The sequence below is a fragment of the Ptychodera flava genome, chromosome 22 (assembly GCF_041260155.1).
Source record: "Ptychodera flava strain L36383 chromosome 22, AS_Pfla_20210202, whole genome shotgun sequence".
NCBI lineage: Eukaryota > Metazoa > Hemichordata > Enteropneusta > Ptychoderidae > Ptychodera > Ptychodera flava.
In genome coordinates, this window is record NC_091949.1 from 27,911,313 (window position 1) to 27,938,528 (window position 27,216).

The following is a 27,216-nucleotide window of genomic DNA, read 5'->3' on the forward strand; positions in this document are numbered from 1 at the left end:
ACAAGGCATATATATCAGAGATATCAGGATGTTTCATATTTTTTGGCGCGCCCTTCGGGCGCCATACTTTCAGAGAGATATCTTGATGTTTGCTAAGTGAAAGTGTACCATTATGAAATCTGCATTTCATATGAAAAGGATGACAAATTCCTGATACTTTTCTGTTCTCTCTGTGAGAATTCAGTATGAGAAAGCAACATGCACAAATATTTCACAATATATATTTGATACAGTGACTTATTTTAGAGATAGAAAAATGACAAGATATCTTTCCTTCTCATTGATGCAATTATTTTCCTTTGTTTCATAGGTTTCTGTAGAAAGATGCTTTTTTATGAACAAAATAACAGTTAAAAAACGGCAGTTTTTGTCATTATTAGCTGTGCTTTTATGGTTTCAATGTTACACAAGAAAAGGTCCTCTCAGACACTGTACACATCAGATTTGGCTAAAAAAGCTCTCTATGGCTCCTCAGTAGATTTAATTGGATGGTTGGCAAGTCTTAACACCAATCAAAGTTTTTGATTCACTGCTTTTTCCTCTTTGATATTAATGATTGACATCCATTTCAGTACAACAGTTCAGGACATCTGGTTAAGCAGAGAAAGTGTGAAATACATTCACAGCTCATTCAAAATACAGCTCATTCAAAATGTACTGTATTTAAACTTTAAGATTGACACTTTGAAATTCCTATCTTACAACTGACATGTCAACAATTTCACTAAAACATAGAATGACTATTTAAAATATAAATATATGTAAAATGTAAAATATATATATATATATATATATATATATATATATATATATATATATATATATATATATATATATATATATATATAATTTATGTCCATCTTTTGTTTTATCTTTGTCGCGCCCGGGGGGGGGGGTCACCCTGTTTTAGAAATTTGGAATAGGGGGGGTCACCCTGTTTTCAAAATTTGGAATAGGGGGGGTCAGCCACTTTTTGACGTCGGCAAAAAATAATCCACCGCCCCCCCCCCCCAGGCCGAAGAAACTGACCAGTCCCTAAGCTAGCTTTCGATTTGAATATGCCACTTATTTCGAAGCTTGTATGCATGGATGATGAGGAAGTCATTATACGATATGTAGCCGATATGACTCATCCTGTCTTGTGGTCATAAATTTTTATCAGTTGCTGCAAAACTCGTCAATAAAGTATATACAAACTGTTCGAATAAAACATGTTATCGGCAACACTTCGTGTAACATCTCCATGGCATTCCTCAAATTAAACAGAAACGGAGGAAGAAATTTCCCCGCTGATGGGTGTCTGAGTGAACGCGGTTAGATGATTGCACAGGCACAGAGTAGACGTGATGTTCGATGCCGGGGATACCTGTAGAATACAAACACATAAGTTCAATATTGTCTAGATTTTTTATTGCAGAATAAACAAACAGATATAGATATAGTGTTTCTTTTGAATATCTACACATACCATTATGCTGTCCTTTTCAAACATTCTCTCTTCCTGATGTACTGCTTGCAACTATTACCTCCCCGTTTACAATAAGCAAAGGAGAAATAAATGGATTTTTATCATGTTTACCTTACATCCGTCACTCCTCCATATTTCATGCTGATTGCTTAGGTAACTGCACATTGCTCGCTTAACACTCACTAAGAAAGTTATATCATCGTCTACAGAAAGGAAATTTAAACGGGGAAATAATTAACGATAAATTACCACATTCCGATAAAATGGACACACATTCCAATGAAGCCATGGAAACGAAATGTTCAAAAGTCAGAATACTTACACTTTCTAATCGTGAAGGTCACATAATACTCCCCAGATCTGAGAAAGTAGTGCTCTGGTATGAAGATCGTGGAATAATCACCATGAAACATGCCGACAACAGAAAACTGGTAGCCACGACAACTATAAGTGCAATTTGGCCGCTCATTGAATATATAAACCGTGCTATTGCCAAACACAGCTTGAGAGTTCTCAAACCAGATGATGACTGCATGGAACAACTGGTGTACCTGCACAAATATGAGATCACAGCATTTTAAAATTAAAATAACATGGAGTGTATTTCGAAGTGGAAATACGCCTGCATACGCTCAAATGTACATGACATAACTAAGCAAGACATTCTGTGAAAGTGCAGTTTATATCCATTTTGAACGATGCTGTTTACACAAACTCCATTTTTCTTGATGTGTTAAAAAGTTAAGAAAGTTACAGAAAATATGCCTGCCTGTATTATATATATATATATATATATATATATATATATATATATATATTATATATATATATATATATATATATATATATATATATATATATATATATATCGAAGTATACAGATATCTTCATGGGAAATTACAGTGCTCGATGCTTTAGCATTACACAAATTGCTTCAAGTACCAAGTAATGATATCTGTTACTTAACCCTTTCACCCCCAGTTCCCTGTATACAGGTCCAACTTTACTATGCAAAACAATGGATTTGGGACAAATCATGGTGGTGAAAGGGTTAAAGGAACACTAGCTGTAACTGTTGACTAATTTTTCACTACTCTGTTTCAATGTATCAACTACAGAATTTTACTATAATCCGATCATCATGGCCAATGCCCGGTGGCCTGCTTGCAAACACAGCCTGTGTATTTGAAATGACCATTGTTATTGTTGATAAATGTATTCTAGTCCGAAACTGAATACAAAATTTAAGCAATAACAATGCAGATTATACTCATATAGGGTATATTTATGAGCTAAATATTAGGAATTTCTCCATGGTTCATGGATTCAAACTAGAAACTGCAGATTATACACAGAACAAACAAAATTTAAAAAATGACGAAAGTTACAGCTAATGGATCTTTAAGTTGAATACATTCTGCAATCCTCACACAGAAGAAGTCACTTTTTCTGTCTGAAGATTGCAGGATGCATGAAACTTAAATAACAGATATCATTACTTTATAGTGCATTCCGACGAAAACAAACTAAAAGTTTATTCAATCTTTGATCCCGACTGTTCGTAGTGTTGGCGCAAATGCCACACGGTGTTCTAGAGTGAAAATGAAAAGTGCTATTTCCTAATATAGACGAAGGCATAACCGTAAAAGAAATATCATGCTGTGTCCAAAAGAAAAAATCTGCTTTGCAGATTTTGGACATTCACGTGTTTTAAACGCTAGAGACGGGTGCGAAGTGCTCTACAAATTTTCCCACGATATACCAAAGAGCCACTTAATGTATATTATATTACCATGCCTTGTCCGTCGAATATTAATTGGTCGCGCTGAACCACGTGACTGACCACAAATACACAGTAATGGTTTGTTTACATGCCTGTTTGTTGGCCAAGTTTTGACACTTTTTACCAAAAAAAATTTCTGTATTTGCAAAGATTTTACAGTGTGCGTGAGAGTGCGTCGCGTATTGCACTGAGCTCGCATATGCCATACAGCGTAGTACGTCACTGTTCAGTGAATACAACATTTGCAATACAAGTTGTGGATCCCCGTTGTCTTTCAATTTTCGTAAATTTTGACGGTTTTCTGGAGTTCATTGATAATATCATGGAAATAACAGACTCCGTCCTGACCATTAACGTTTATTTATTGGGCACAGGCCAGAGGAAAGCCGAAATAAGCGTGCTCTCAAACCCGATAATTTTTACTTTCCTCTCGCCATTGCTCTGAATAAACGTTAATGGTCAGGGCGTCACACTTATTTCTATAAAAGTTTATTTATTCTTTTTTGCTTACCTCGATAACGAGGCCAAAGTAAGTAACATTCTGAACTTCAAGGAAGGTGCCTCGTACGAAGGTCTGCTCTACTGGTGGGGGAGGGTCTGTATCAAACATCACTATGATATTGTCCTCAGTGTTATTTACTGGCAGGAAAATACGGGGAAAATAAACAATATTGTAAGCCATTGTTAACTGTTTACTAAATGGTTGTATTGTTCACTTCTAGATAAGATAAACATATCGTCCTTACAGTGAATATACTCATAATTTCATCAATAATTTTGCCATACTGTAGAAGACAATTTGTTTGATTATCGATGAAGCATATGGTCAAATATGAAGAGTGGAAAGTACAATTACTATACTTGTGCAATTATTGTCATCGTTTTTTGAAATATAATTTGGAGATCTTTGTTTCCAAACACTAATGATAATAGGAGAGTCTGAGGTTCTTTATTTTCATACTTGACGATGAACGTTTAGAATCATCCCCATAAGTCAATATTAACAGTCTTTGTAACTTTTAAAGTTTTTCAATTACTTTAAAACGAAGGTTAAAACTGTACCAAAAGGCCTTAAAAAACATACGAGTTAATTACCTTCAAAATCATTGTCTCCTCTGTCAGAGAAAGTCAAACTCAAAACGTCATTCATCGGATTAAAGTTGCTGTCGATACGTGCTTGAAATGATTTTCTTTTCAATCGTGTACACTGTATTTAAATGAAATGAAATAAAATTAAATCTTCGAACTATAAACAACTAAATGAGAAAATTGCCTTTTTTCATTACTAGCGAATTAGGTTCTTACAGAATTGAAAGAAAATCAAACTTCACGTTGTTTTCCTGGACAAGAAATATTATGACCTTGTAGAATTCATTCATAACTTTTCCCCTTATTGCGGATGGATTATCCAACTAACCATGACAATATTAAGAAGATGATCTCCTTATGTATCAATATCACGTAAAGTAACAGGAATGCAATGCTGTTATCAATGTATCACCATCTTTTAACACTTACAGATTACTAAATTTCAATTATCTTAAACTTTATCATCTACATAAACAGATTAACAACTTACACATCCAGCAAAGATTGTTGTAAAAAAGTACCAAAATGTACTTACAATCCTGTTTATATTTTCAGATGGAGAGACAGAGAAAAGCTTGTCTGCTGCTGGTGTTGTAAAGCCATTGCCATCCCCCAGTATTATGGACGAGTTTGTAAGATTATTAACCAGGTTGCTTTCCAAATGAAGTAGAATAAACTGTGCATCTAACACAATAGGGCCAGAACCAGGTTCTGTGTTGCGAAGGACAAATTTTGATAGCTTGTCGGCTGCATTGAGTAAGGCTTGAGTTAACTGATCCAAGGTATTGTGGCTGCTTTCATCAGGTGGGATTGAATGCACCACTGCCAATATGCTTCCATCCATGAGCTGTAAAATATCTGTGAGAGAAAGGCTGAGGTGGTAATTTTTCGCTTTTTCTTATTGGGCTTTGGATTCAGTATTGTGTTTGAATTTTACTTACCTCGGGCTATTGATTGGCTTTCTTCGGATGATACGACAACACTGCGAAGCCCATCAATCACCTCACACAATTCTTCCAAATACCCAATAACCTATCGGACAAAAGTGTCACAATGCTGTAAACATGTTCAATATTTTAGATGAACCAGGCTTTATTAAGGTAGAATGCACCTCGGGGACAGATATTCGTGCTCTCTAACTTTTATAATTATTCTTTTGGCGTACCACTGGAGCGGGCCTTTTTTGAAGCTTGTGAAGTAAATAACGTTTTCACCGGCGTAGTTTTGTGAAAATCGGGAATTATATTTACCCTCACATCGACAACACAGGGATGGTGGCCATTTTGAATTTCAAATATCGGTAAATGTTGGGAAATTAGCCACTCCAGTATCGAAATTTGTTCGGTGAGCCATGATTTTTTTTTATTTTGTAAAAAAATGGTAGAATGTTTGCCAGAGGAAAGTTTAAGTAAAATTTAACTCTATCACATCAGAGGCGTTTATCTTTAGACAGCGACAGCGATCCAATTTAAAAGCAAATTAAAAATGCACGTTAATGTCATGCCTCGTCTCACAATTAAGATGTTTCCATTATTCCCGTCTTTCTATAATCGTTTTGGCTATTTCTTAGTCCCATGAGCGTTTTCTAGATATTTATCATCCGGAAAAGCGGGACGATAACTATGACGACAGATCAGACTATCATAACTCTTACTCACTTTCGTCACTGACACATTCGACTGCGTTGTATTTTCGTCGGTTACAGTTGTTTTGACTTGCGCTACATTGATATCCAGAAACAAAAACCATGTCATTTGTGCATTTAATGACTCAATGCGATTAAATGGTTACAGAAAACCATAGTCAATTATTGGCGTCTATTGAGAATTAAGAAGAAGAAGAAGAAGTAGAAGAATGGGAAGGAAAACCGACTCACTGATTTTTTCACACATACATTTACATTTGGCCCGTCGTTTAGAACAGTGCATTGCAAGACCTTCCGCGAGTATGGATCCGGGCACATTATAATGGAAATAATTTGTAAGACATTTTACTCAAATATTAACACAGTCTTTAAGAATGTATAGTATTACATGTTAAATAAATGACAATGGTAATTCCGTCCTCTATCACTGTCAAAACATGAAATGGCTTTCCCCAAATCATAGCATTAAAATATTGTCTTGCAAACAAGCAAACGCCTTCGCACTATTATTTCTGTCTTGAGTTTGAAAACATTCAAAAGCAGCTAAACACTGTGTTTTTTAATGTTAACAATGTTGTAAACATATTAGTGGTTATTGCGTTTTTGTTTGTATTTTGCAAGCTTGTAGAATCTCAAAAAACATTCACTAAAAACTAAAGTTTAAATGTAGAAGCAGTCTATACCAGGGGTTTCATTAAGTTTTGAAGTAGGGGGCCAGAATAAAAAAGTAGGCGGCTTGCAGCTGCCATGACCACAAAGCGGTCGTAGTGGGGGAGGGTCCTTGAGGGGGTGTTCCCCCTCCCGCCCGAAGGCCGGAAACCCTGAAAAATGTGTTAAAATTCACTTTTTACAGCTCACAGTCACATGAATTTCTAGTATTTTCAGGAGAATTGTCAGCAGTGTTCCAGGGCAATTTGTGTTCATATCATAAAGCCATTTTACCTGGGAGATTAGGCCTAAATATGATAATTCATAATTACAAATAATAAATTGTGGTAATGTTGACGATATTTTGAACAAAGAAAACTGAAGTCTTAGAACCTAAGAGCCTCCATGCTTTTGGGAGGTAAACTATAATAATTCACTATTATTAATGATACAAATTTGATATTGTAGACGATGTTATAAGTGTTACATCTACTATACATAAAGTAAAAGATGTTCATATTGCCATGCGATGCGTTACTATCAGTTGCTACAAAATATTTTTACTTGATGCTCATTGAAAATGTTCTAATTCAACAAGAGCATGCATCCACACCTTTCTCTCATCTTTACCTTTACCATACCTATCTCTGTGAATTTCACTAGAACCGTACCTTTCACTCTCACAATAAAGGAACAGGACGCCTTATTTCCAGATGGGTCTGCAGCTTCATACGACACAACCGTCGTTCCAATGGTGAAGTTACTTCCAGGATGGTTACTGCCAGAAAGACTCACATCCCCTGAATTATCAGTAGCATTTGGAAGTGACCAATGCACTGCCACTGAAGGAGTTTCAACATTTGCAGTTTTGTTAACATCTGCTGGGCAGCTGATGGACGGGGTTTCAGTGTCTGTGATAAAATACATAAAGATGAGACAATTACAAAATGAAACAATCTAGATATACTTTTAATATGCCAACATATATGTGAAGCCACTTTTACAAGCAGTTCAACTCAGCCATATTTGCTGATTTCGTATCATACAAATGTATTCATAGGATGACAAAATATCAAACCTTTTAAGTTCATAACAACGGCGTCAGGTTGTTAATGAAGGCAATTCAAACTTTTATCTATTTTGCACATGTACATGTACTCAAGTGTTGTCCTCAGAAGCCGGGTGCCGGGTAAATAATCCGGCTGTTTTGCATTTTTTCCCGGCTACTTTTAACGTCATTAGATTATTTTTATAGACAACACAATTGGAACTATTTTGTGATTATAAGATGAACAGTAAAAGTCACAGAATGTGCTCTCCAAGAGAGGGTTTACTTAAAGCATTTAGTAATTATCAATTTTTCTAGTGAAAACATCAAATCTGTATTTATTGAATTAAATGTTAAAGTTGTATTTAAAAAATTGTAGTATTTAAAGCCATCTGCTTTTCAAAAATTGTAAATTTATCCTTTTTGACAATTTCTTAAGGATAATTCATCTTATTGATACACATTCTTGAAAATGTCAAGATTAGAGGTCAAAACTTGATGATTGCTGTATTTTTAGAGGACCTGGATGCATTTGAAGGTTTCGGGATCATATCTGATTGGTTCTTTACTATTTCAAAGTGCCTCTCTAGGCCAATCCTTACAAATGTTAAGGGGTCATATCTAAGTGGTACCTTAAAAAAGATTAAAGGACACATCAGGGTGGTCCCCGAAAGTTTCAAGGACTCTTCTGGGTGGTCCCTGAAAGTTTCCAGGTCACATTAGGATAGTCCTTGAAAAATTCAGGGGCACCTCAGGTTGGTCCCTGAAAGTTTCAAGGACTATTCCGGGTGGTCCCTGAAAGTTTCGAGGACTCATCCGGGTCGTCCCTGGAAGTTTCAAGGTTACATCAGAGTGGTCTCTAAATGATCCAGGGAGACATCAGGGCGGTCCCTGAATGTTTCAAGGACTCGTCTTGCAATGGCGTTTTTTGAAAGATTCAAGGTCACACAAGGATAGTCCTTGAAAGGTTCGGGGACACCTCAGGTTGGTCTCTGACAGTTTCAAGGACTCATAGTCTTAGTCATGTTCACGCTACAATCACAGTTGCGTCGGCTAGTGACGGCATACTTCAACCAGCGAGTATATTACAATTAATCGTCAAGGACTGCTCGTCTAAGTCGACTGAAGGTTCAGCCACTGCCCAGTTTATCACATTTATGCCGGGAAGAACATGCCTTGTAGATCTCGTCGCGTGATAAATATGCAAAGACATGTTTTGGAGCCGGCCGACCAGTCACATATGGGAGCGATGAGGACGCTGTGTTTAGCCATTACATAATCTTAACTTCGACCGTCATGAATATTGACGCTGTATGTGCAGGAAGTTGGACCAAATCTTTTCAGTGCTTCGTCTTCTTGTCAGCTTTACCAAGTAATGCTTGTGAATGCACAAGCTGACGAGCGAAGGTCACATCAGGATAGTCCTTGAAAGGTTCAGGGTCTCATCTGGGTGGTTCCTGAAAGTTTCAAGGACTCATCCGGGTGGTCCCTGAAAGTTTCGAGGTCACACCAGGATAGTCCTTGAACGATTCAGGGTCACATCTGGGTGGTCCCTGAAAGTTTCAAGGACTCATCCGGGTGGTCCCTGAAAGTTTCGAGGTCACACCAGGATAGTCCTTGAACAATTTAGGGTCACATCTGGGTGGTCCCTGGAAGTTTCAAGGACTCATCTGGGTGGTCCCTGAAAGTTTTAAGGACTCATCTGGGTGGTCCCGGAAAGTTTCAATGTCACATCAGGATAGTCCTTGAAAGATTCAGGGTCACATCCGGGTGGTCCCTAAAGTTTCAAGGACTCATCTGGGTGGTCCCTGAAATTTTCCAGGTCATGTCAGTGTGGTCTCTAAAAGATTTAGGGTCTCTTCGGAGTGGTCCCTGAAAGCTGCAAAGACATCTCTGCATAGTCCCTAAAAATTCCAGACAAAAACTGTTGGTTTTTGCCGTTAATATTTTAAGGTTTCAACAGACAGATGATATTTATTACATTTCTTTGCATCTACCAAAAAGAGTTCATTTTAATAGAAGGGCTGAAATAGTTCAGTGATTTTTAAAAATTTTCCAGCATTAATTAGCAAGCGCACAAGAAAAGGGTAGTTTTATCAAATTTACCAAGTCTCATTTCCTTGTACATGAAATAAATAAATGTACAAGTCTTTTTCTTAACATCTACCAAATCATTTGAAAGAGAGATCACCAAAAAAACATACACTACAGCAGAACTGATTTGGGTAGAGGTAGAAGGCCATTTTACCATCGAAAATTTAAAATTTTATCATGCATCGTTCGGTGAGAAAAGCAAATGCCTACAAATCAACCTTGGAAAGGGAATATGTATTTTCACTTAAACCTTAACAAAATTGACAAATCAGTTACATTTACTGGGTTCTCCTTTCCTGAGAGTGCGAAAAGCTAGACAAAAATGTAAAATTTGTTAGAGATGTATTTGATGATTGTGCAATTATCAACAATTTATAAAATTTGCCCTCGTCTTCACACAAAAAGACTGTTAGATTGATGATTTTTAAATAGATTACAACAAAATGCTCAAGATCTTATAATCACAAAATACTTCCAATTGTGTTAGACCTGTAATTTCGGGATTGTACTGCCAGCTGTTAGACGGCACACGTACGATTAGCAGTTTCGCGACCCCTGTCCCCGCATGGAACTGCACAAACATAAAACAGTTTCTAAATACCCGTTTGTGGCTTTTTGAGCCCGATCTTTTATTTGTTAAATAGTGTGATTGGCTGATGGACGCGCCTATTGTGTTGTCTTTGTTACGAGCAATGTAATTGGTTTGATTAGTATGAAGGTAATCTTAGGTCATGATTTTTAGCGATGGCGTCAAAAAGAAATGTGGCGTCGGCCACTGGCAGCTTGCCGATGGAATATTTTTTTCCGAAGACACCCCGTTCGAAAGGTATACTTGATTCCAAAAATATATTTACTTTATGAATGAAAAACTTCAATTTCGCTGAATTTGTGAGAAAAAAGCGCCGAAAAGATGTGATTTTGATCGACGATTCGAAGTTCATGAGATTGCAGCTAGTTTTCCGCCGCCGCGCTGGCTGCCAACGTCACTACGAGTACGATCTTCTCAACAAATCAAGTTATTCTCAGAGCAATACCGACGCATTTTCTAGATTTAAAAAAAATGAGCTAGAACTGATTTTTTTTAGAAGCAACTGTTTATTTGAATGGGTATTTTTTTCATTGATTATTTTTACGTACCAGAATCCACGGTCACAGGCATGTGTGTTGCCGACCGTTGCCGACCGGCGCATCATCGTCACAGCTCACGGCTTCACCGTGGCGCTGATCCCCTGTTGCTTACGACAATAGGAAAATACGTCGTGGATTCCGGCACGGTTTCAATTTCACTGCGCCTCTCCATGTTCTCCATGTTGGGTTGCCCGATAGTGTATTTCGATGGACCCTCTGAATCATTTTTTTTCACGGACTCGTGGAGTAAATTTGAAAGAATATAGAGTTGTTTCCTTCCGACGCCATGCTGCATATCTGCTTTGATCAATTTGGGGACAGCGAGACGCGATGATCGTGCGCGGTTTGCATTTAATTTGTTGCAACATTTCTGTCAATCACTCACTTTGTGTCATAAGTTTCAGAAACTATCGCTAGCCTGAAAATTAGCAACGTAGTAAGTTCATAGGCACAGCTGACATGGTAACGTGCCTCTGACTCGACGATGCCGATTTTTCAGACTACACTCATAGAATCCGAAACTTTCCACACAAAATGAGTGATTGACAGAAATGTTGCAACAAATGTAATGTTAAGCGGGCACTCATCTCGTCTGGTTGTCGCCTAAGGGATGGACCATTAGACCTTGGGAGGGGGGGGGTGGTCACAATGAAATTGTGAAAATTTTTTTTTACTATTGTAAATTTCTAATTTTTTTTTCCAATTGAGATTAGCTGTGCAAATTTTTTTTTTCAGAGTAAATTTTCAGATTTATAATTTGTTTTAGTTCGTCGCTCTCTGAAGATAAAGAGGGCAAAGATGTGGTGCGAAGCACCAGAAGCGGCCGCGGGGGAGGTCAGGAGGGGGTGTCTCCCCTCCTGCTGTAGGAGCTTTTGACAAATAGAGATTAAAATGGTGTTATTTGGTGGCACTTGGGGAGTATTTTTGCGGGGGGAGGTCAGGAGAGGGTGTCCCTCCTCCTGCCGTTGGAGCTTTTGAAAAATAGAGATTAAAATGGTGTTATTTGGTGGCACTTGGGGAGCATTTCTTTCAGATTACACATCTTCCTCTGAAACATGGTCTTCTTGCTCCTCAGTAGCTTCCTATAGTTTTGAAAATTGACTATTTTGGTTTTCTGGCTTCCCTTTCTACTGCGTGGTGAAATGCCTACATTCACCCCACCAAACATCATGCATATCTCATGATTTACAATTGATTTTGACAAGCTGAGAAGCTGTTTGCAAAATATAGTTAAATTTGCATATTTGTGTTTTTAGAGCAATTGTTGCCCTTTTTGATCAAAACATCTATTTCTCTGTAGCAGCATGTCCAAATTGATTGGATGTGTATAGATGTGGTGAAATTTCAATATTTGTCTTTTTAGGGCAATTTATGCCATTCATGGTCAAAAAATCTGTATTCTCTTAAAGGGCTTGTCCAATTTCTTTGAAATTTGCTACACACAAACGATTATTCATGCAGATTTATTCAGTATTTGCTATCGAGAAACTTTCAAAGTTCAACCCTTTTGTGTGTTTTTGTGTTGGGATTTGTTGGATAGATGGCATTCTAGTATTTCTACGTAGTGTATTGTTGAATGTTAAAAAATGTTTTGCTGTTGTTTTTTGAGGCTGTTTTTTGAGAAAAAAGAATTGAAAATGCCTTTTTAAAAGCAAAATAATACATAATGACTTGATATGTTGTTTTATCATTATTGACATGTTTCTACTTGTTCACCCATTCTTGCATTCATAATTGCAATAAAATGCTGTGAAAAAAATGAGACTGGTGTGGCCTGCATCTGTTTACCTTGATCTTAAAAGGCAAATATAACTTTCTGTCTTGACAACCATACCATAGTTTCAATGTTTTACCTAGTGTACCTGCTTGGTTTGTACGCAGGAAACAAGTAGAAAACAGGCTCTATAATTGTATAATTTTCAAGTGATCAGAATACAAAAGTCTTGAAAAGATAAGATAATCACAACTTCTAGTATAAGGGATACAGTCACTCTAAATGTATAAATTAAAATTAAAAATGTGCCTTGAGGATGTACTAAAAAATACAGAGTTGCTTCCTGTCGGTAAAATCTAAAAAAATTCAAGATTTTAAAGATTTTTGCAGATTTTTTTTACGCATTTGTCTTCTTTTTTATTTTTTTTTTATTTTGCAAACTAGTTTGAAGATTTTTTTCCCCTAACTTTCTGCTCTGAAATTTTTTTTTCTGTTTTTGACCACCCCAAGATCTAATGGTCCGTCCCTAAGCTCAGTCGCGGAGAGTGCTTTCGCAAACATTTTACTATTATCGTTTGCGTATAGAAAACTCATAACAATGAAAAAATGCGTAGAGACTCGATCTAATGCGTAATACTATTACGCATGCGTAATATTATTACGCATTGATTGACTCTCTACGCATTTTTTCATTGTTATGAGTTTTCTATATACGCATTTGTTTTCGTAAATGCGAACACTGTTACAGTGAATTATCTTACCGATGTTTTTCTTGACAAAAGCGAATGTGTTTTGATTAGAATAGAATGAGTTTGATGGTTTTGGGGAAACTACTATGTGGTAATGAAGAATGGGAAATGAGCAATGAAATGAGCAGACAGCGGGTGATTTAAGATTAAATGTTACATCTTCACTGCAAATAAAACCATAAGTGTGTCATAGATAATACAAACAAAACAAAATCATGTTTGTTTGTTTTGTTGAATGTGAGCCACGTCTAAGACACACAACAAAAGTACTCTTTCAGTCTCAGCTAAATGTCATTTCAGATGCCATCAGAGAAAACCATTTACACTCCAAAATTTCATTTTTCGCCTTGCGAGAGGGGCGGGGGACACCCCCTCTCGCGCTCTCCCCCTCGTTCGCTACGCTCACTCGCCGCTCGGTCGCTTCGCTCCCTCGCAGTCCACCCGTCTACTTTCTTAAATTGCCCGGCTACTTTTAAATATAAGGACAACACTGTGTACTATGGCTTAAGAACAATATTTTAATGTGGGGAATACCGGCAACGGTGTTGTTTGTTTACATCGACGAGCATATCGAAGATCGACGCAATAAAGTTCCGAAGACCAAAATTGATGATATATTCGCGGGTTGTTGTGACGTAGAACGACCAGAGTATACATCCCGGTACTTGTATTTTATGACTCTCAGCTAACAAAAAAATATGTACTTAAAAATTCCTGAGACCTTCATACCCTAATCTTCGAAGGCATGTTACTGGATACGCACAATCAATTTTACCTAAGGTGTTAGATCATTTGCGTCTATTTGCGATGCATAACAAGATAGTAGATGTTCGACAGATTTTTCACCTCTTTCAGTATGTTATTAGTCCCAGTGGACTAAGTTCGGAAGACTTATGGTTTGGGTTTCGTGCGTCCATACATCGTCCGTCCGTCCGTCCATCTACTCAGATATCTCAGACATGCCTTAGCCAATTCCTTTCAAACTTGGTAAAAGGATAATACTCTATGATATACATATGAATTTTTGCTCGCGTGTTCACACACGGAGTTAATGTTATAGCGGTGTATGTATGTCTGCCGGTGTGTGTGCGTGTCTGTCTGTCTGTTTCTGTCTGTCTGTCTGTGTACACGAGAACTCAAAAACGCCTGAACAGATTCAAATCAGATTTGGTAGACAGGTACCATATGCAACTTGCAAAAACTGATTAGATTTTGGTTAGCGTGGCTTGCAAAAGTTATGAAATATCATTTTTTTCATATAATGGTTTCCCTAAGGAGACAGTAATGACAGTGTCGACATATATAGAAATACTGCACAAAATTTCATGAAGCTTTTCACAGATGTCAATCTCAGAACATCATGATGGTGGTGTGATGTCATGTCAATTATCTGCTCATTTGCATATTTAATGATTTTTTTGTATTTAGTGACGTAACTCTGAAATGCCTGCACCACATTTGATGATACATTCAACAAATATTGATCTGATATATATCACATTGTACTGAGAAGCATTGGACAGTGTCAAGTTAAGAAATAACTCATTTGCATATTTTATGACGTTTTATAATTAGTCATATAACTCCGAAATAACTGCACCAAATCTGATGAAATCTCTTGTAGATACTCATCCGACAAATAGCTAACTGTAGTGTAAAGCATTCAGTAGTATGAAGTTAATTAAGGATTCATTTGCATATTTAATGAAATTTGTTATTACATTAATGACTCTGAAATTAGGGCACCCAATTCGGTTAAACCTGCTACAGATATTGATTTGATAAATATCTAATTGTGTTATGAGACATTGACCAGTGTCAAGTTAATAGCTCCTTTGCATATTTTATTAAGTTTTGTAATTAGTCATAAATTCGGAAACCAGATATGAACTGTAAATGCTCACGTGTTTCATTATATATTGCAGTTATGTGTTATTGAACCTTTGCCACATGTTTGCAACTTTATTGAAAGTATTATGATCAACATAATGAACAATATTCACCACAGATTAACTCTATAGGTCATTAAGTATTCATATATGTAATTAGCTGAAATAAAAATATTTAATTTATTTGACTGCTGTCATTGTGTCACCACTATATATAGCAAGTGGTCATGTAAATTCAAATAGATATCCCTAATTTCAAAAAATCATTAAATATGCAAATTAGGAGCTGGATGAAGAAAAAATGCTTAATGACTTTCAATAATGTGGTATCATACTATCTTTAATGTGCATAGCAAGTTTCGTCAACTTTGGTCTAGTCAATACAGATAAATATTCCTGATTATGAAAGTTCATTAAATATGCAAATAAGGAATTGGCTAAAGTTCAAATGCTTAATGACTTTCAATAATGTTCTATCATAGTATCTTTAATGTACATAGCCAGGTTCATCAACTTTGGTCACGTCAATTCAGATAAATACCCCTAATTAGGAAAGTTCATAAAATATGCAAATTAGGAATTGGCTGATGTAAAAATGCTTAATGACATTTTATAATGTTTTATCATATTATCTTTAATGTACAGAGCAAGTTTCATCAATTTTGGTCATGTAGCTTCAAATATATATCCTTAATTTCAAAAGGTCATTAAATGTGCAAATTAGGATTTGGATGAAGTAAAATGCTTAATGACTTCCAATAACGTTAAATCATAGTATCTTCAATATGCATACCAAGTTTCGTCAATTTTGATCAAGTATATTCAGATATATACTCCTAATTAGGAAATTTCATTAAACATGCAAATTAGTAATTATCTTTCACGTCACCCCTTAATATCTTTCACAGCTGATATATCTTGGTGTGATCAACATTTGTAGCGAATCTCACCAAATTGTGTGCAGTCGTTGTTTATATATATCAGTTTATTCTAAAATCATTAATTATGCAAATGAGCAAAAAGTAAGCAAGCCACACCCACCAAAAACTAATCAGTTCTTGCCATTTGCAAACTAAATCTATGTACCAGATTTGATTCTGATCTGATGAGCCGTTTTTGAGATATTGAGTACACAGACAGACAGACACACAGATAGACAGACACACAGACAGACACACAGACAGACAGACATCGCTGCGACATATGCTCACGTGTATCAACACGTGAGCAAAAAACTGCACCAAATTCGATGAAATCTACTGCAGATACTGATTCGATAGATATCTGATTATGTTGTAAGGAATTTAGTAGTGTGAAGTTAATTAAGGGTTCATTTGCATATTTAATGAACTTGGTAATTATGTATATAACTCTAAACTTACGGCACGCAATACGGCATACTATTACAACACCGTAAGATCAACACGGCAATACGGCACCCAATACGGCACCCACCTGCTACATATATTAATCTGATAAATATCTAATTGTGCTATGAAACATTGAACAGTGTCAAGTAAAATGAGGGTTCATTTGCATATTTAATGAACTTTTAATTACTGATATTGCTAAGAAATTACAGCATTAAATGTCATGAAACTTGCTACAAATGTTGATCCGATAGATATCCAATTGCCCCATGAAGCATTGAGCAGTGTCACGTTAATAAACAGCTTATTTGCACATTAAATAATTTTTGTAATAAGTGATTTAACTCAGAGTACTGTGCGAAAGTTGATTAAACCTGCTACATATAGTGATATTACAGATATTTTATTGTTCTATGAAGCGTACTTCTATTAATGAAACTGCTGTAAAACACTTGAGCACATTCAGTTCACATCTGGTCATTGTTTTGGTGTGGCGAGCATAATAAGTGCCAATTTACATAAGTAGTGGTTTTTGAAACAGAGCTCTGTTTCTGGAGAGACTGCTCCAAATTTGATGAAACTTTGTACAGATGTTGCTAATATGCATATTTAATGAATATGTCAAGAAATACTACTCAAATTTGATGAAACTTGGTAGAGATTTTGACATACCCGAGCTATAACTACATGTTTTCAAACACATTCAGCAGGATAATGTAAATTAATTGCTAATTTGCGTATTTGATGAATTTTTGTAACATGTTGATATGTCTAGAAATGCTGCAGCAATCAGATTGAACTTGGTACAGTCCTCTAACAGTGTACAAAGACATTTGGCAATATCATGTTAATTACTTACTTATTTGCATATTTAATGAACTTTCATAATAACTTTGCTATATCATGAAATGCTACATTAAATTTTGTGAACATGGTACAGATGTTAATCTCTCAGTACTGTAATATTGTGTGAAGACATTAAGCAGTATAATGTCAATTAGTTGTTAATTTGTGTATGTCATGAACTTTCATACTTGGAGTGATATGTCCAGAAATACTGAATAAAATTTGATAAAACCTGGTACAGGAGTTGATCTTACAGTGTTGTTAGAGTATGCAAAAACATTTAGAATTATCATATCAATTAACTTCTGATTTGCATATTTGATTATTTTCGTAATTAACCTAGTAGCTCAAGAAATACTTCATCAAATTTCATGAAACTTGGTACAGATGTTGAGCTCACATTGCTTTAACAGTGAATATAATAAAGACGTTTATCAGTGTCATGTTAATTAATTTTTAATTTGCATATATAATCAATTTTCCTAATTAGAGTGATATGCCCAGAAATACCCAATAATCATGAAAAAGCGACAAAGAAGGCGCAAAACGTCAAGCCATTCGACGAACAATGATAAATTTCCTTCATCACGTAAGTAATTCCCTAAATTCTCGATCGGAATCCAACTTGCAGAATAATTGTCAAAAGTTGACACCGACAACAGAACAGTTTTCGTCAAGTGACAAAATTTGGTGGTATCCAGGGGCGATATATGTGTCACTGCAAACATACGACGTAAACATTGACAACTGGAATTTGGATTGACACGTTGACACCGGCAGAGACCGGTGATGTCCCGTTGTGGCCGCGTACGTAGTGTGGGTCACAGTGGGTGCAATCGAACGCACTTTTTCGAGCTCGCAAAGATCGTAATCCTGTTGTATTTTGAGTGCTACGACACCTCCTAGAAAAAGAACTACTGCTTTGATCTTGTTGTTGCCTTCACTTCAATAAATATATTTGAAATTATTCTAAGTTAACTCTTGTTATAATACAATGGCTGTCAGGTGCTAGCTGAAGCCTCCCTCTAAGCAGATTGTTGACATCCATTGGCGTCGGGACAACACGACATAAAGATTGACAAGTTCTGGTGACCGAATCGGTATGACGGATTTGTAAAGATGACATTCGGTGTATCGAAATGTCAACTTGATCGAATTTATGTATGAAAGTAGCAGTAAATATTTGCATCTCCAGGGTGATGGTCCGTTTTACTCATTAAATGAAATTGATCACGGGAAATAAACCAGGATGGCCACGTTATTTGCAATCTTCAACAAAAATTTTGATCCAGCCATGACGGAAAGTAAGAAGACTGTTCATGTGATAAATATATAATCCAAATGCAATTTTTCTCTGCTTGACGTCATCGTAAACTCGTGTTTCTCGCGGAGCTGCACAACTTCTGGCCCTCGGCTCGAAGCTGTTCGGCTCCGCGAAAAAAAACAACTCGTATACGATGAAATCAAACAGAAAAAAAAATCCCATGGGTATATATATATATATATATATATATATATATATATATATATATATATATATATATATATATATATATATATATATATATATATATATATATATATATATATGTATATATGTATAGGATAAAGCCCGAGTACGAGGGCTCTTCTGGTATACAAAGTCCAACCCAACGTAGGCCGAGACATTTTATCTTAGGGTTGGACTTTATATACCAGAAGAGCCCTCGTACTCGAGCTTTATCCGACTTAAAAAACTATCGCCCTTAACTGATATATTTTCGTTTTCAATGTGTTTACGTCAACCGTCCCCTTTGTCAATGTAACATGTTTAGGATATGAATTAAAACTTTTATTTGTGAAATAGCCTTCCAATGTAATGGAACATCCTATAAATGCCCTAGGGCACATTAGTTTAAATGCCCTAGGGCACATTTATGTTTGTACCACAGCAGATTTTGTGTTTCAGCTGGTTTCCGCTGTGTTACCAAATTTGAATATTAAAACGTACCAGATGTCTACAGAATATGACATGTTCACTTTTGATCGGACAGTACTTTACTATGGCGCTGTCATTCGTTTCTGGACTTTGGTGACCAATGCTTTACGAGTAGATAAAACACCCTGAATTGAGCACTCTGATTGGTCAATCAACAGTAGATAGTTTTTAAATATATATAAAAGAGGCACTCCCACTCGGTAACATTTTTAAAACACATATTTAATGCCAACGGTCGATATTTGACGTGGCGACTGGGCGCGGATTCGGCTTTCCCCCATGGGGCATGACCGATCACCGACGCGAGTGGTACTGTGGCGTACAGCAGGGTTAGTGTAGATTCGTACTTGTACTCCATAGCTTAGTTGACAATGGCCCCAGTGCCTAACGTTCGATGTTCGAGAACTGAATTTAGGTGGGCCACCGGAATTCAAACTTTTACTTTTTTGAGGACATGTTTTTATCGATATCTCGTGATCCGCGCGCAGTCGTCACGTCAAATATCGACCGTTGGCATTAAAAAAATGTGTTTTAAAATGTTACCAAGTGGGAGTGCCACTTTAATAAGGCGTTCGTAGGATTTATATCGCAAGTTACCATTCCTGCGTATATTATCTTCGTGTCCATAAACCTCAACTTCACAAAGTGTCAGGGGGTTAAGGTATCCTTCAAGCTGCACGCTCACAAAGCGTCCTGTCCATCCACCGCAATCAACAGTTACAGGATTCGGGGCAACTTGATTCAGTTTGAGTGCAGTACCACACATCCTATTGTGTGCGATAGTCATTTCATTGCCCACACGCACAACAGCACCCTCTAAACGTTCACCTGAAATGTAATTTATGGCATTTTTAATGACCTCAATGACTGATTTTGTAATGTGTTAGTTGTTACACTATTGAATGAGTTACAAAGATTGACTGGGTATTACAACCTACACCATTTCTTTATTCAAGGCTGTTGCTTTTAAAGACCGACTAATCGATCGACGGCATATTTAACCAGAACAAAGAGTTATTCGGCAATGTATTGTTAATTTTTGTTAATATACATCCATCGACGAGTGAAAAAATTGCGTGCGCTACAAAGCGGTCCGGAAAGTCCATACCTTAACATTTACCGTTTCCTGTCCCCTTACGAGGCGCCAAATGTAAACAAAATAATGTACACATCACCCTTATTTCAAAGATAGAACAGCTAGGAAATGTATATAGAGAGGAATTATATATATATATATATATATATATATATATATATATATATATATATATATATATATATATATATATATATATATATATATATATATACATACATACATACATACATACATACATACATACATACATACATACATACATACATAGAGCCTGGACTTGGATAAAGGTCGAAAATTTACATTGAGCCTCGCTTTCGAGACATACAGTTGAAAACGAGGTTGAATGTAAAATTTTAATGTTTTCAACTGTAAGCTTATGTCTCGAAAACATTTACATTCAACCTCTATTTCATTTTTCATACAGCTGCAAAATTATATATATAGAGGACCTCGTTTTCATAAAGCTGCAAAGTTTTATACATATAGGCCCTCGTTTTCATAGAGCTGCACAATTTTTTTATGTAAAAGGCCTCACTATCGTAATACAACTGCAAAATTTTATATACATGCAATACAACATGCAATACATTTCCTAGCTGTTCTATCTCCGATATAAGGGTGATTGTGTAAATTAATTTTTTTACATTTGGTGCCTCGCAGCCCCCTCCCCGGTGTGCAATGCAATATGGGGCTGCCTCCAAACGTTAACTGTTGAACGATTTCAAGGGAAATAATTGACGATGGCCAGAATGTCTTGCGCTCTACACGCGTAGCTAACAGGCAGTCATGAAGCGCCTCTAAGATAGCGTCCCATGCTTGCGCCATAAATCGGTCGAAAGCATTTTGACACTGCACAAAAACGGTCAATATTCAGTCCATGTAACGGCCATGTAATAAATGTAAGATGTATAATAAGAGGGTTACCAGGAAAATACCACAAAATACCGTCGGGCTATATTCTGCAAATGGCCATCAAGCAGCCATATTGCGTCGCATTGTGAAACCAATTGACGTTCATATATATGATATTGGTCGATGTGCTTGTACCAACTTTGAATAAAATCGGTTGAGACGTGTCTGAGTCTGACTCCTGACATGAAAAATCTTCAAAAATGGCCGCCACGAGGCCATCGTATCGTAAAACAAATCGATTTGCGTGTGTATGACATAGGTCAATGTCCTTGTACCAACTTTGAAAGAAATCATGTCTGAGATATGCTTGGTGATGGACACACGGAAAAATACATGGAGGGGCGGACGAACCGACATGACCAAAACCAAAAGTCCCAAGACTAGGTCTTTGGGGACTTAAAAGCAAGAAGCAATATTTGATATCAAAAGTACCAAACATAAAAACTTCAGCAAGTTCACTGAAGTACGATATGTAAGTCAGCTATTTTGAATTAGAGTGCAAAAACTTCTTTTCATGTCACTTGCACACGACCTACCACAACAATCCTGTCTATTGGTGATATTGACTCGAGCTATCGGGTACATTTGATCCAGGACTACTTTCCACCAAGCATCGTACTGCCTGTTAGTGTGAGAACACCATCCTGCATAATAATTATAATTTTTTATGCCATCGACAGCCTTAGAGGCTTCTCCTTTAGCTTAGTACTGCTTTGAGAGGCCTCTCTGTTCAAGGCAAGATTCTCATTCCCTGGCAAAAGAGTAAAACAAATTGACAAAGTCAATGAAAAGTATTAAACATGGAAAAGTGTATTTTACAAAGGTAGTGCGGCTACTGCACCCAAATCCCGTTATTTTTCCTTTAGTACAATCTTTCCCATTTTAATTTGGGGGGGGGGATACGATAGGCCAAATGTAAACGAAACATATCAAATACATCGTCAGCCTCCGTGTGGCAATTTGTAATCTGCTTAATCTTCCTTCTAACAGTCCATTGCGACCAATTCGTTCTTATTTTGATTCATATCTTATCTTAAAATGTACCGAGCTGCCATTATCGTTAGTAGTCTATAATGTTACATTTATTTTGTTGCTGGTTATGGGTCTTCGGCAAGAGCCGCATATATTATGTCTGAGACTATGTCAATTATCTACAAACAGCTTCTAAAGTAAAGTAACGCGTACAACTAAATTGCAGTGGACGACAAATTTATCAGCATGAATTTTCATTAAATATCACGTGATACATGGATGTTGGTTAGCTCTTTAAATAATGGTAATCATGCTCGGGCTGAAATTGTCGACTTACATGTACGTATGTACCCTTGCATTAACACATATTATTTGTTAGTTCGGAATTATAAAGTTTGTGTACAGTTTAATTGACACATATATAACACGATTGGAACTAATTTGGGATATTTGGATCTGTATATTTTTCAAATTTCTCAAAAGTGTTAGATGCCCTATAGCTGAATGTTGCAATATTACAAATTACTCATAAAAGCAAGTGTGTAACGTAAAAAGAAAAATTGATAAGGTTACATTTGTAGATTAAATCGACATTAATTCACCATACAATTATCCCAAATTAGACCCAATCGTCTTAATGTGTATTTCTATTTGCAAGCTTCAATTATGTATAATTTAATAACTTTGCCTATGATAGGGGTCCCCATGTTTTGAGTACCGTGTCATTGTTTTAAGAAAATTGCTGCCTCCAGTTCTCTCTCCTGCGTTAGTTATTGATTCACACACTTTTTCATTATTTCATTATTATAGTTTTGCAATATCAAAAACAATTACGTAACAATGACATGAAAGCAATTGCATTCTCATATACAGTAAACATGTACACACACATAATGATCATATGATACAATTTTACGACAGTCGGTATTTATTACAAATAAAAAAATTACTTTGTAAAAACGACACTTTATTTCTTTTGGGTGACATTTTGTTGGATATACATGTAGAGAATAATACAGAATAAATAAAAAGTAAGGTGAAGAGTAAAGTAAGGAGGCGGAAAAAAATCCTTTGTGGCGGCAGTGCTTGATTAAAGAAGGCGGGAAAATCCTTTGTGGCGACAGTGCTTGATTAAAGGAGACGGAACAAAGTATGAGACGCCAATGTAGCAACGAGAAATAAAATGCTTCGAAGTGATTGGTCGATCTGTCCGAGTTTAATTTTAGGAGTCGGACCGACCGACGCGGTCGGTGTTCAAAGTAGGCAGGAGTCGGTTTGTTTAGGGGATTTTACGACAGATGCCTATGAGTGATTTTCGTGGATAATTTAGTCGGTCGGTGTTGACAGGAAGTCGGTTTATTCAGAGGTCGGTTTTATTACCAGGTTTCACTTTACTTTGTAATCTAAGAATCTATTGTCAGCAGTTAATATTTGTTTGCCCTCTTTTTTTCATAATTTTCTCCATTCATTAGCTTTAATAAAATATTAATACTTGTTCCGGTTGATACCATTAACCTTATTACATTTTAATGGCAATGTTGTACTCGAGGCCTGAGTTGTGACGCAAACCGAGACAGGATCAAACTGATGCAAAGAATCACCTGTTAAACCACATGCTATCAGATCTACTCCTTTTGTCGTTCTTGTATGAAGAAAAATACAACATATGTAAAACGGGAATTGTCATATCGGCTCGTCTTTACACAAATCACATACCTTTTCATGAAATTTTCTCTAGGGTAGCCTGTTGAGCATGTTGCCTGAAGTTTGCGACCAGATATTGCTGAGGATACTAGTATTATATCGCAATAAACATTTTGCAGTGGATTTTATTCATGGACATGAGTCCAGAGCTTTTTTAACTTTAATGTTGTTTGTGACTCGAAATTGAAAGACTTCAACTTTTGAAAAAACTATCCTCAAGCAAAATTTCAACTATTCTCTTTCAAAATCAAGCACAGAAATCGGGGTTCACTGTGCAAATTTAAAATTCAAAATTGCCGTCATGCCTGTGTTATCTCCCTGGAGGGAATTACATTATCTAATTTTCTACCTCTAAGCCGATGAATATTTTATTTACCGAATAAGCTTAAAAAACCCTAACAAGTGGTAGGCCAAAAGAATATTAAAAGTGTGAGAGTCCCGCGATCTGTATAAAAGACGAATTCTACGTTAATCCGTGGCATAGCGCTCAGAAAGATAAAATATCGCAGAATAGACTAATAGGAAGTTGAAGTATCATCTATTTCGTTAAGGTATATTGCTTAGATTAATATAATAAATATTATAGGGTTATTCACAAAATACGGCCCTGTATGGACGAGCCCGAGTCCATACAGGGCCGTATTTTGTGTATAACCCTATTAATCGTCCGTATAAACTAATTCTATGGTAAATTTTGAGGGATGCGACACGCGTACGCGCGATATGAGTGGAACGCGCGCGATTACTGCTCTGTAGTACAAGTCCCTTGCCACGAAGCCAATTAATTTTCAGTACAGCTGCAGTACAAGCAAACTTCGCCGAATGTTTTCAATTTAATTAGTTTTTTAAAATAAAAATCAATTGCATTTAGACTCAGTTTTGTTTTTAGCGTGTTTTAAACATTATACTACGAATACATTTTGGTGGAAGTTGTTATTATGTCTATAACTCACCGTAAAATAGTTTGTTTACATCCGATAATCGCTAGGTCAAAGGTCAAACAGGCGCGTCGCGCGTCTCCCGTACGCGTAATCGGGACTTCGCGTACTATACAAAATACGGAAAGTTATTGGACGGTCAAACTCCCATAGGTTACGGCAGTAGGTGTATAATAATGTTTATTATCCAATGTGTAAACCCATAAAGAATGAGTAGTATGGCACTGAGCTACGTGAGAGTGTAAGCTTAAATGAAGAAAATATGCAATGATTTTCTCGCTTGACGGGAGCAAGGTAACTAAAAAGCCCCTTCGATGACGACTTCTAGACAGTGGGGCTCAGTGACATGACCAATATGAATGGCAACCACACGTTCCATTTCTGATTATTTTAGTATGCAACCTCAATTAATTTTTTCAGTGTATTGTCGAGACAGTATTCACAATACTTGAAAAGAGATTTAACCGTCTAATAATGTTCCCAAATCGATAGAGTGATGTTGAAGTAATTGCTTTAGACAAATTATGATGTGTTGAAGACTTCTACTTAGTATAGTACCGCTGACAATAGATTCTTAGATTCATGGTACAAGGGTTCGCTAGATTACAATTCATTTAATCAATATTAGCAAATTATTGTACGAAATAATGTGCGATCGTGTTTTTTTGCGAAACGCACTTACCACTTAAGGAAGTAAATGTTGATGACCGGATATTTAAATCGACTACATAATATGAATGCTGGCTTGATATGAAAATTAAAGAGTGTCAAAATTGTAAAATCATTGGTAAGATTGATATTAAATCAACGACTCTGAGACAGTGTTTGTGCATCAGATTAAAAGGCAACAAAAAGCCTGATCATTCGAAATCATACTATTTTCTACACCAGAAACATATTTTACGTTTTCAAAAAGGCAAGTACCATGCAACTGGCATTAGGTTACCTATTGTGTCAGAGACTGCGATTCGGCAGTCATTTGAAAAATGAAAATATTGTATTTATTACTGGCAGGCGAAGCATTGTGAAGTGATGCCTATCGAAGTAGTAAACACCAGATCGATTAGTTTTCTTAATTAGGGTAATAGCAAATTACGACATAGATAAAGACAGCACCCGATAATAGATTTGGAGATGGCGTCAGATTACGATAAAAATAATGAATCACGTTTCTCTTATGATATTGCTTGTAGAGAATTGTGGATGTTTTGGTGTACCGTTTTGTCGTTTATTTTAATCCTTTCCTTAAAATTCTGTATGAGGTCATAATTTGCATTTCTTAGGCAACATATGCTCACAGTCACCGACAAGCGGCATGTTTCCGACCTATACTGTCACTGTGCCATAATTCCCTTACTCGGAAGACGGACTGAGAAAAAATTAAGCGATAGACAAAAACTGAGACACCTTGCTGTACATACCTGTTGGAGTTCCTCTCACTCCACAGAATGACGTCATTGCGATAATGAATAGTATATTCATCGATGAAATCTCTATGGACCTCGAGCAAAAATTAATTAACAAAATTATTTTAGTGCGTGATATCTACCAGAGTAAAAACAAATTCGATGGGTTCCGAGTTTGAAGCTGAATTAATTTTCATTTAGAAGTGATTCTTCCTTGGTTGGATGTCATAGGTTAGCATGTTAAAAAACGTTGTTGCATTAGACCTACGAATGTGTTCTTCAAATAATGCTTTAGGAAAGGATGTTCGTATATTTATGGAGTTAACCTTCCCCTCAGGTGTGCATGGCGATCGAAGCCCGATATACGGAATGCACAGGGAATATACGGAGTACACGATACACAGGCGAACAATTACAAGGTATCAAATGATATTCCATTTTGTCATTTAGCTCTCTGGAGAGCAAACGTGAAGCACTATTAAGCTAGTCGCATTCCAGTAGCCAACAACTGATCAACTCAAACGCTGTTTGCAAATTCTTTCTTACCTGTCCCTCGGAAGAGTGTAGATAGCAAGATGAAGGTTGCTGTAGTCATCAAATATTTCTGTTGACGGGCACACAATTTTTTGCTAAGCGACAGATCATTGAGCATGCGCAGGTAAAGAGAATAACTTGCACATTCCATCAATTGGTTTTGAAATCGAGGCTGTTCGTTTAACTCTGTAACGTCTCGTTT

At 36.5% G+C, this 27,216-nt stretch overlaps 1 protein-coding gene and 1 long non-coding RNA gene across 2 annotated transcripts; both read right to left on the bottom strand.

Moving 5' to 3' along the window:
• Positions 1 to 1,770: 1,770 nt before the first annotated feature.
• Positions 1,771 to 11,084, bottom strand: LOC139122318 (uncharacterized). Its single transcript, XM_070687714.1, has 8 exons — positions 11,063 to 11,084; positions 7,305 to 7,544; positions 5,999 to 6,060; positions 5,282 to 5,372; positions 4,876 to 5,198; positions 4,347 to 4,458; positions 3,763 to 3,890; positions 1,771 to 2,019 (listed from the first exon to the last, which is right to left on the bottom strand). Exons 1-8 carry the CDS (start codon positions 11,082 to 11,084, stop codon positions 1,771 to 1,773), a joined length of 1,227 nt encoding a protein of 408 aa, XP_070543815.1.
• Positions 11,085 to 20,029: 8,945 nt separating this feature from the next.
• On the bottom strand, positions 20,030 to 26,564 carry LOC139123009 (uncharacterized). Its single transcript, XR_011549561.1, has 3 exons — positions 26,496 to 26,564; positions 21,997 to 22,211; positions 20,030 to 20,277 (listed from the first exon to the last, which is right to left on the bottom strand). It is a non-coding gene; the product is annotated as an uncharacterized lncRNA (long non-coding RNA).
• Positions 26,565 to 27,216: the final 652 nt, after the last annotated feature.

Bases quoted from the DNA above. Each gene is read 5' to 3' on its own strand.
- LOC139122318 (XM_070687714.1), bottom strand. From the start codon at position 11,084: ATGGAGAACATGGAGAGGCGCA. The intron at 5,373-5,998 runs GTGAGTAAGAGT...TTTGTCCGATAG, and splicing joins CGAATGTGTCAGTGACGAAA to GTTATTGGGTATTTGGAAGA. The intron at 5,199-5,281 runs GTAAGTAAAATT...TTTCTCTCACAG, and splicing joins AAGCCAATCAATAGCCCGAG to ATATTTTACAGCTCATGGAT.